General features: G+C 41.4%; 1 protein-coding gene across 1 annotated transcript; it reads left to right on the forward strand.

Moving 5' to 3' along the window:
• Nucleotides 1-1,639: 1,639 nt before the first annotated feature.
• LOC143572959 (putative DNA glycosylase At3g47830) lies at nt 1,640-11,144 on the forward strand. Its single transcript, XM_077057969.1, has 4 exons — nt 1,640-2,029; nt 9,074-9,274; nt 10,719-10,775; nt 10,852-11,144. Exons 1-4 carry the CDS (start codon nt 1,640-1,642, stop codon nt 11,089-11,091), a joined length of 888 nt encoding a protein of 295 aa, XP_076914084.1. The 3' UTR covers nt 11,092-11,144.
• Nucleotides 11,145-11,566: the final 422 nt, after the last annotated feature.

Here is an 11,566-nt window from a genome sequence, read left to right on the forward strand (position 1 = left end):
ATTAGGCAATCACAATTTTGTAGATATAATAACTTTTTAACGACAAAATTACAATACTTTTAATAGGTGAAGAGAGCACGTTAATAACAAAAATATCAAATGTAGATATAAAACTTTTAACGACAAAAAAATTTAACTAAACCGCTCGCCGCACACTCGGAAATTGCTCAGAAAATGTTCGCTCATTTTTTCACTCGATTGAAAACGAGCCGCTCTGCTCGGTTCGGTCCGGCTCGAATATTTTTAATTTACTTTATATATAATTATATATGAACAGATATACAAATATTGACAAAACACATAAATATAAGCTTACAATTATTTTTACCCCCCTAAATTTTTTCATAATCCGTCAATTTTATAGTTTTATTTGTTTACTTCAAGTTTTTAGAATACTATAAGTTTGTTTACATAATCATTATAACTCACTTCAAACTGTTAATAAAAATTTACAATCTATTACACGTTTGTCTAAAAACTATTAATTTATTTAGAAAATATATTATTTACAAACTTCAAATTTGTTTTTTATTGAAAATTTAAAGTGAAAAACAAATAAATAATGCTCGAAATCGCTCGATGTTCGATCGAAAAATGCTCGATTCGATTTTGGCTCGTTTCGGTTTTCGCTCAATTGAATTTCAGTCTTTCGATTCGTTTTAAACGATCCAAACAACGAGCAAGCCTTCGCTTAATTCGGCTCGGCTCGTGAAAAGCCCTAGGACCATATATTTGAAAATTCTGTTTGGGAAAAGGTGGACCCCACCCTAACCCAAAGGCTATATTAAAAAAATTAATAATTATTTTTTGATCCTTTTGTGAACCTTGGTCACTTGGTGGTCTAAGCCCAAACAGGCTCCAATCAGGAAGCCGTTCATGGAGCCCAACGTAGTTAAACAGATTTTTGAGGCTTGGGAAGGACACAAACGATATAGAAGGAAATATGAGGGTTTATGCATGTGAATGTTGTTCTATACTTCTATCCCATCTTGATTTATAATCTTTCTGTTATGATTTCTTATGTGTAATCCAATCTAGTGAAGTATACACATCCGCTCGATTACTACTTTGTGTTGTGTAGTTGAGTTCATTCAAATCCATTTTTAGTATATAACCTTTTTTTCTTTCTATAGCCGCTATAAATATAACCAAGTATCAAAACCTTTCCATACTTTATCTCAGTTACAAAACTATCTATAAAAGCTCTAAAACGTAGATGAAAATACCTCTTTCAATACAATTGCTAAATGACGACTTTCCGGGAGAAACCCGAATCCATGTCCAACTTTTAATCAAATGCTAATACCAAACTTTAGGTTTCTACCATTTCAAAATCTCAGGTTTCCGGTTTTTTTGGATTTAGTGTCATTGCTGTAACGAATTTAACCAGGACCAATCGAATTAGCGTCGGTTCACTGCTGCAACGCTTGAGGTTGTTTTTTTTTGTTGGGTGCAAGTTTTCTGTTGTTTTTAGATATGTTAGTATTGTTTTTCTTTTTATTTAATTTGTTGTATTTAAGCGTTGACCAATCTATTATATTACTTGTTTTTCTTCCGGTCCATAACCTGTTACCCACCGAATTTACATCTAACATAAAACTTGACAAACCATCCAGGTGTTTTCCACTGGTTTAGCCCAATGCGGAAAAAAGGACGTAAGAGGAAGCCGGCGCCGGCGGACCACAAATGCTCACCGGCGAAGCTAACCCGTAAGAACACCGTAATCAATCTCACCACAAACGACCCATTTCCGAACCACCACAATCCCACAGCTGAAGACTGCCGTGCCGTACGAGACGACCTTTTAGCCTTCCACGGTTTCCCTCAACAATTCGCCAAATACCGGAAACAAAGATTAAACCTTGTCTCGAAAGATGAAATTAATAAACAGGAATCCGTGACGTCATCGTCTCATGAGGAAAGCGTATTGGATGGGCTAGTGAGCATGATATTGTCGCAAAATACGACTGATGCTAACTCGCAAAAGGCGTTTGCTTTGCTTAAATCTGATTTCCCTAATTGGGAGGATGTTAGTTTCTGATTATAACCCTAAGTGATGTTAGCGGTGTGAATGGGTCGGTTTTGGGTTCGGTTAATGGGTCAGTTTTAGGCTCAAACCGAAAAAAAACAAAAATTTCAATTTTTTTGGTTTTTAAAAACTATTCGGTTTCGGTTTCAGTTTTAGTTTCTTCATAAATTTGGTTTACATTTTTTACAATGTGATTTCATTTTCAGTTTCAGTTCCTTATAACTTTTTGTCAAAGGCTAGTAAGTAATAAGTCACAATATCCTGATTTACCAAACACCTTATTAACTTAAAACTATTTTTGAAAAGTTAATGAGTTAAAAAGGAGTCTGAAGAGGTAGGTCCCAGCAGAGCCCAGTTGGACCCGCAAGACTCACCTCAAAGAGGGACGTCTGCGCAGTTGAACCCGCAAGACTCACCTTCAAGAGGGACGTCTGCGCAAAGACTAAACTCGCAACTCCTTGAAGAGAGACGTCTGCGCAAAAACCAACTGGATCCGCAGGACCCACCATGCTCAGAGACGTGACGTCCTTACACGCAGTACGCAAGCTGTTCCCGCAGGAAAAGCCTCCCAATGGTCGACGTACTCCGCCTGTTCCCGGAGCAACGGGTACTAGCCATCATGGGTTCAGAACTGCTCCTCCCCGCATCACTTTGGAATGCAGTAGCATCCACGCCTGCATGAAGACAAGATATTAAAAACAATGGCGGAAAGAATTGCGGGTAAGATTAATTTACACTTACGAGTTTTCTTGAGCTTGAAGGTTCTGACAGGAGGGGACGAACCCGATGGAGCCGGCCTCTTCACGCCGGTCACCGTCGTCTTACTGGGCGGATCGGAGGTGACAGCTGTCTCAACCTCCGGGACAGTTGTCTCACCACCACCAGGGTTCCCCGCCACCTCCTCACTTTCGGTCTCCGAGTCAGACCGGTTCCCCTGATCGGCGGTGGAGGCAACCTTCGCCTTGCCCTTCGCGCCAGCTGCCTTCTTCTTTCTCACGAATGTAAGGCCCCGAACCCGGTAGCCCTACTTTAACGTCGGATTTACTCATAAACACAGTCCTTCAAATCAGAGTTTATTAAAACTTTTCGCGGAATATAAAACATCAATCATTTGTTACAAAACATTAAATCTTTTCTTTGATACCATAACACAAAACTTTATATTCAAAACATTTTTACTTCTTTCTTCAGATGCCAGCCGTTCAATCCATGCCGTGTGTCATCCTCATGCTAACTCTATATTCAGCTCACCTGCGTGCATACTAAAAGTCAGCTACGCTGAGTGAGTTCTAGTTAATCAGGCAACATACAATTTTATTCTCATATATTTCTTAACGTATCCGAAGACACATATTTCTACCTTAACCTCGTATAAATATCCATAGGAGGATCATCACGTAATATCTATTAAAAGAACCTTTACCATTACCATACTATATAGAATTTCCATAGGAGGAACACTCTGTATACTTTCCATATAAGGAACACTTTACTATCCATAGAAGGAACCCTATACTTTCCATAGAAGGAACACTTTACTATCCATAGAAGGAACCCTATACTTTCCATAGAAGGAACCCTATACTTTCCATAGAAGGAACACTATACTTTCCATAAAAGGAACATTATACTTTCCATAAAAGGAACTCTATATATATCCATGTAAGGAGCTAGTCACTTCCCTTGACGATACGTGCAATATCCGAAGATCGTTCACGTACCGTCAAGCAATCAATCGTATCGATCACATATACCATACACGGCATACACATAAAATTATATCCTTTCGTTCATACTTTCTTACTTTCTTTTGTATTATCTTACTTTCATATCTTACGTTATAAAGAGCATTACGCCCTACATTCCTCGAGTATTACTAGGGCTCGGAACCCTCTTTGTAACCATACAACCATACGTTATCATTTCTTTCTTCTATTATCTCTATCATGTTCATACACATAAACATACATAACATACTTACCTTATTCTTAGCGCTGCAACCTGACAGTACGTGCAATATCCGAAGATCGTTCACGTACCATCAAGCAATCATTCATATATTTCACATTATCCATATAAGGCATACACTTATCTCTTAGGATAAGTGTATTAACAAACATATTGAGTATGCACACAGCCCCGAAAACGTAACACATAAATGGGGCTAGAAACTCACCTGAACACGGTTACGTTCTCCGTTGATCGTAATCCCTTTCTTCAGTTGTGCACGGCTGACTGTATAACAAGTATACATATCAATTTAACTATCACTACTTATAACATCTTTCTAGTCTTAATTACTACCCACAACGAACGGGGGTCCGGGGGCAGCGCCCCTGGCAGCGGGCTCTAGGGGCGGCAGCCCCTAGCAGGGTCCAAGGGGCAGAGCCCCTGGCTGGGGTCGAGCTGGTTTTTAATTTATTTCCATTAACTGTCTTAACACATTTTCCATTAGGTTTTTAATTTATTTTCTAAACGAACTTCACTTTAGGCGAAGTTAAACCTCGGGCGAACTTGGCTTCAGGCGAAGTTAAACCTCGGGCGAACTTGGCTTCAGGCGAAGTTAAACCTCGGGCGAACTTGGCTTCAGGCGAAGTTAAACCTTAGGCGAACTTGGCTTCAGGCGAAGTTAAACCTTAGGCGAACTTGGCTTCAGGCGAAGTTATCCTTAGGCGAACTTGGCTTCAGGCGAAGTTATCCTTAGGCGAACTTGGCCGTAGGCGAAGTTATCCTTAGGCGAAGTTACGCTTGAAGGCGAAGTTACGCTTGAAGACGAAGTTCATCAGGCGAACTTAATCTTGCAGGCGAAGTTATCGCGCTGCAGATCTGTTTGCCCATAAATCCTTCGTTTCTTAGCCATATAACTCGATTTTGGTACCCACGGAATCGTATGTTCGGCGCCTACAAATCCCAACCATCAAATCGGCCTAAAATCGACGTTTTAGGGGTCCGATTTGGGCAGTTTGGGTTTCGGGTCCGGTTAACCCATCCAATCCTAACCATTTTCAGTAATATTAGCTTTGGTGGATTTGTTCTTACCTTACCAACTCAGATCTATCAACAAAATCTCGGGTCTCGGCTTCGAATCTTGATCGGTTAGAATGTGTGTTTTGAGTGTGTGAAGAAATAGATGTAAATGAAGATATTTTTGGGATTTTGGGGGTATTTATATCCCTGAAATCCCATTCTCATTTAACCCATCTCAATTAATCCAAATCCAATACCAACGTCCATTACCCGACACTAGCCCGACCCATACCAACTCCTATTCTTTTATTTATTTCCTGATAACCCGAGTAAACTTTCCCTCTATTATTAAGTAATATAATTAATATTATCTTGAAATTTCGGGATGTTACAACGAAGAAAGGACCGTCTGCGGATTCCTCATCAGAAGATGACAAAATTAGAGGAATTCCAGCAGAGGTTTGAGCATGGAGAGGACGGGGGTTAAAGAAACCCTTACCTGGCCGCGTGACGCTCAAAATCTCGTGGCCCGGCGGGTAGACCTCCACGAACCTATCCGCCGTTTGCTCCAAGATGGGCAACTCGTTCTCGTCGAGAGCACGAGTACCCAGCCGAGCGGGACCACCGCTCTCACGCGGTTGCAGAAGCGACTGCAAATTGTTCCCCTCTGAAAATAAACAGAAAAGCAGTTAGAAGAAAAACCCTAAGTCAGCAAAAAGATATGAAGCATACCGTAAGGGATAGAGTTCAAACCGTATTCGAGGACGATGGGAATCTGTGGCGCCTCTGCCCCAGCATCCTTCCATACCCGGCTCATCCCAAGCATCACCATCCCAGACTCCGCAAAGCGGTAAACCGGAGTCTGGATCTGGGAGATCTTGGCGAACCATTCCGCCTCTTGGTAATTGGAGGCGTGAAGGCTAGGGAGCCCCCTCCCGTTCTTAAACGTCATCGCAATGGGGACGACGCGAGCGGAGACATAGAAAAACTCTCGCTTCCAAGAACGAAGACTGCGCTCGGTAGCGCAGATCTTCAAACCCTTGATCCGATTGACCAAGGTATACCAGCCCTGGATGCACCTCCAGGAGTAGAAGGTCATCAGGCGGTCGACGCGGGGCTCAACGCCCAGAATATGGCACACCCATTCAAAATGGCGAACCTTTGCGATCGCCATCGGGTGCACCTCCGTTAGGTGTACACCGTGTCTCTCCAAAACACGGTACACAAACTTCGTCAATGGGAACCTAAAATTCCCATAGATGAAGAATGCAGCATACACCCCTATCTTGCCCTTGGGGGCATCGTACACCGTCTGGTGAGGCTCAGGAAACTCAGGCTCAAAGGGCTCGAGCATGAACTTCCTGACGATGTACTGATAAATGTCGACGGAAAGAGCACACTGGCACTCCCCAGCAGTACTCTTATCGTCCTTGTCAGACGTCGGGTTCTCGATGTACACGTCGGACTCCTCGGCAATAGCCTCAGGATCACGAATGGAAGACATGTTTCGGAGGATGGAAAGAAGAACGATTTCAGGAGAATGCTCGACAAAAGTTAGAGTATTCGCCGGAAATCGCTTAGAAGATGAAGTGAAACTGTGAGTTGAGATGCATCCTCTCCTCCCTTTATATACTCATCGCAATGAATGCGATGAATTTAATGCGGAGAGAGGAAAGCGCAGGTGCAATGAAACTATGACACGTGGAAAGAGCACGCTGGCAACAGCTGTTGACAGGACGCGTGCCATAAATTTCTCGGCCACGCGCGCCCGAAAACTCGCGCCCACGCGCCTGAAAAAGCGTCTGGAATGACCATATACTGTCACGTCGCCATAACTTCCTGCACGTCCTGAAACTGTCAGAAGAAACTGTCGGACCACGCTTCAACAGTTGGGACTGTTTTTATCCTTTCACCAACTCTTCGAATTTCAAAAAAAAATTCAAAAAGATTCAAAAGTAAGCGGGACTATACCCCTTACCTTGGCAACCAAGTAACTATAAGACAGGTGCGGGTACAGTGTCAAGGCAAAACCCTTCACATACTTAGCACCTGCAGGGAATTGAAGCCAAGAATACCTCGGCAACCAAGTAACTATAAGACGGGTGCGGGTACAGTGTCAAGGCAAAACCCTTCACATACGTAGCACCCGCAGGGAATTGAAGCCAGGAATGCCTTGGAAGTAAAGTAACTATAAGGCGAGTGCGGGTACAGTGTCAAGGCGAAACCCTTCACATACTTAGCACTCCGCAGGGAATTGAAACCAAGAAGGATCTTCTGGGCCATGCTTGCGGAAAGGGATATAACACCCCCGCATAGCGGGATCGTTGAGAACTAGATTGTTGGAAGCTCCAAGATGGAATTGGTTGTTTAACATAATTGATCACTATGTTTAAAACTACCAAAACCCCGTGGAGTATCTACACAAGTGAAATTCAACGCTCCCGACTTGCGAGGAGGTTACACACCTACCCGCATCATACCCAAAGATCAAGCAGAACAGTGGGAAATTCTGCACGTGACATTAGGAAACCCGCGGGAAGAATCCCCGCGGAGAACCTTAAAACTAAACCCTTTTCAAAACCCTTGCTTAAGTCCAAAAGTTCACCTCACTTATTAATAATTCATGAGAAGAACATTGGACTGAGGGGACTTGAAGAGGTAGGTCCCAGCAGAGCCCAGTTGGACCCGCAAGACTCACCTCAAAGAGGGACGTCTGCGCAGTTGAACCCGCAAGACTCACCTTCAAGAGGGACGTCTGCGCAAAGACTAAACTCGCAACTCCTTGAAGAGAGACGTCTGCGCAAAAACCAACTGGATCCGCAGGACCCACCATGCTCAGAGACGTGACGTCCTTACGCGCAGTACGCAAGCTGTTCCCTCAGGAAAAGCCTCCCAATGGTCGACGTACCTGTTCCAGCAGCAACGGATACTAGCCATCAAGGAAGGCTACCCGCGCAGCAAGGCTACACGCACAAGGCATAACTCTTAAATAATTCAGCAATGTCACCTGAAGAAGGAGTGAGCAAGCCGGGAATACTCCCGCCCAAAGCCGAGAAAACTCCCGCCCAAATGAGCCAGTCCGTACGCTACTGGAGGATCTTTTGTACTGTACCTGCCAAGGTATGGACAAAAGATCTGACCAAAGCTGCGACAGCTCACTGACAATAGTACGACGAGCAGCACGCTCTACAACTTAATGTCACTATCAGCCGCTGCCTACTCACCAACCTGTCGTAGCACGTGCATAGCATGCAGTTGGTGGAAAAGGAATAGTACACAGCCGGCCTGGTCACTATCAGCCGCTACCTACCCACCAACCACCAGCATGGCACGTGCGTAGCCCACAGTTGGTAGAACAGGAATACTATTCAGCCGGCTGTACCTGCTTGGAAACCTACCTTCGGCTATAAATACTCCAACACCTTGGAACGGTATCATATCTTATTATCATATCATCTTCTCTCTAGCTAATTCTCTTAATATACACTTATATTCAAGAGCAATCTAGTCTGATTCTCACGCCGGAGGGTGGTCACAAGGAGGTACCCCCCCCCTTCTCAGTGACGAGCTCACGGTGTCTGTTTTGCAGGTCATCTGAAGAACAACCATCTTTGCCGGACCTAACCCTCGTGGGAAACATCTACTTAACCCCCAGATTATCCGTAATCTGCCCGGGGTCATTTAGTGTTTCTTCAGAGTCTAACTAAGCAATCCCAAACACCCCCTTAGTTTTGGTTTTGGTTTTGGTTTTGGTTTTTCGGTTTAACGTTTTGGTTTGGAATAAATTGGACGGAAGAAAAATAAAATTTAATTGATTATTCTACATTTGGAACATAATTTTTTGGATTACACATTTATTTGTTTCACATAAAAATCGGTTTTTTAATTTTTCGGTTAAGTTCAGTTTTTTCAGTTTATACCAAAACCGAGTTGAAAAATTGGTTTAAAAAAAAGAACCTAAAACACGACCGTCGGTTGTTTCCGTTAAGGTTCAGTTATTTTGGTTTCGTGCAAACTCCTATATTGTATGAGTGTGATAATTTATTTGTCATGGGGATTATTGTGTAAATGTGTTAGGTTCTTGCTGCTGATTCAAAGAGCATTGAGAATGCAATCAGATGTGGAGGATTAGCTCCAACAAAAGCTTCTTGTATAAAGAATATGTTGAGTTGTCTGCTTGAGAAAAGAGGGAAGTTGTGCTTGGAATACCTTAGGGATCTGTACATCGATGAAATAAAGACTGAGCTTTCGCAGTTTAAGGGGATCGGGCCGAAAACGGTATCTTCTGATCCTAATGCTATCATTCAAAATCATTATTAGACATTTTAGACTGTTACTTATATCAAGTATTGATGAGTGAGATTATTAGAAAAGCAATTAAGTCCATGATAATGAATTAATGTTCAGGTACGTGCATAGCAAATTTATTTTAAAGTTTTATCGATTAGAACTATTATGAGTACACCATCTCGATAACATGTACACCTGCTTTCCTGTCAAGCTATCACGTTATATAGGCGCCCCTTTTCGCCTTATCAGATGGATCGTATGACTTTTTCACTGGTCATAACACATATCAGTTGTTTTTTTGTCAGTAACAAAAGTGTTACTGGCCGTTTGAACTGGCGCTTTCATACGTCTAGACGTCTAGTATGACCTTTTTTGCCATATCATACGAGTCGTATGATCTCATATGGGCTTTATGATAGGGCGAAAAAGGTCATATGTTATGTATAGCTTTGTCAGTGATCACATTAGGCATTTCTTTGTCAGTCAAACAAAAAAAAACTCATACGTGTCATATGATTTGGCCCTCATACGACCCATATGATCTTTTTTGCTCTACCATATGACCTGAATGACACGTTAGTGATGCTTGGATTCATAGTTATTAAAAGCGTTGTTTTTTTGCGCCTGGGCGTTTTTTTCAGTCGAAGCGCACCTGCAGCGCCTTCCTTAAAAGCAGAAGCAGTTTTAGGCAATTAGTTGCTAATTTTTGATTTTTTAGGTTAATTCTGGTTGATTTGTTTTTGATTTATCACTTAACTTATTTAAACAACTTACCTAAAATTAATGAGTTTAACAAAATTAATTCAACATCGGTATAAAATGATCGATCTCTGGTTATTCAATATCACAAAGCAAGAAGCTAAGAACAAAGTTATCAAAATAAAAAAAAAATAATAATATTTTCTCTCATTTGATCACATCAGTAACATTCATTATTATGGCTGCAATAAACATTTTCATAATTCTTCTACTAAATAAATACTTACAATAAACAGTTGATCACATCAGTAACTTTCACTATTATGGCAGATTATGGAGATTTTTTCCTGAATAACCAAAGATCAATCATTTTGGTACTTGCTTTGGGTTTTTAGATGATTGGTGCTTTATGTTGAGGATTATGGCTTTGAAATATTATGGTATTTGAAAAGAGTGATATTTTCCATGGCAATTTTTGTTTTTGTTTTTTTTATTTAAGTGCGCTTATTTTTGTTGAGGCCCACGCTTTTTTTGCGCCTAGCGCCTAGGCCCTCGGAGAGGCCTATGCGCCTTAAGTGCCCCTAACGTATTTGATAACTATGCTTGGATTGTATATCTTTGGTGTTCGTATAGCAGCAGCCTAAAGTTGAAGTAGATGAGAAATTCTATCATCGTGTAACTAGATTTTAATTCCGGATGGGCCAGGAGAATTCATGATTTTAATGAATGACAGGTGGCCTGTGTACTGATGTTTAATCTTCAGCAAGATGATTTCCCTGTAGATACACACGTAAGTTGACACTTGTAACGTTATAAAGACATGATACTTATCATGGTTTTAGTTTAGTGTTGAGAGATTTGTACAGATTTTTCAGATTGCAAAGGCTATCGGTTGGGTGCCCATAGAAGCAGACACTAAAAGGACATATCTTCATCTCAACAGGAGAATACCAAATGAACTCAAGTTTGATCTGAATTGTCTCTTGTTCACCCATGGTAAAGCCTGCAGAGCATGCATAAAGAAAGAAGATAACCATCAAAAGAAGGAAACTGGTTCATGCCCTTTACTTAACTACTTAAAAAATTTTAATCTTTCTGAAGACTGAAGTAGAGGTATTTGGATAGGCATGGCGTCTCGTTAGTTGATTTTTTGCTTGCAATTGTCTACTCTGATATGCAGTATTCACATCATATTATGTATAGACCTTTTTAGGGGAGAGTATAGGTACTTGCACAGTGTAGGTGCTTCTTTTTCCCCATCCCTTTGTTTTGTTATCTGTAGCTACTATAGTTTACTAATCCATGTATATTAGCGGTAGTTTATGAATCCCACTATTAGTTCTTTAGTATGCATGTTTGCTATGGTTTTCTTAGCCGCATGTTATGTTATCTGGAATACATGCATATTCTATATTGTACACACACACACACAAAAAAAGGTCTTTGTCGTAGCATGTCTAAGCAGGAGTAGTCTTTCTATCCACTGAGATAGAGGTAAGGTTTGTCTCAATTAGACCCTACCAATAACTTTGTTATAAATGGTATTATACCGAGTAAGTTTGTTGTTTTTGTAAACAATTG

The sequence above is a fragment of the Bidens hawaiensis genome, unplaced genomic scaffold, assembly GCF_021521415.1.
Source record: "Bidens hawaiensis isolate Kalapana, Puna unplaced genomic scaffold, B.hawaiensis_p1.1 tig00026179_1, whole genome shotgun sequence".
In the NCBI taxonomy this organism is placed as follows: domain Eukaryota; kingdom Viridiplantae; phylum Streptophyta; class Magnoliopsida; order Asterales; family Asteraceae; genus Bidens; species Bidens hawaiensis.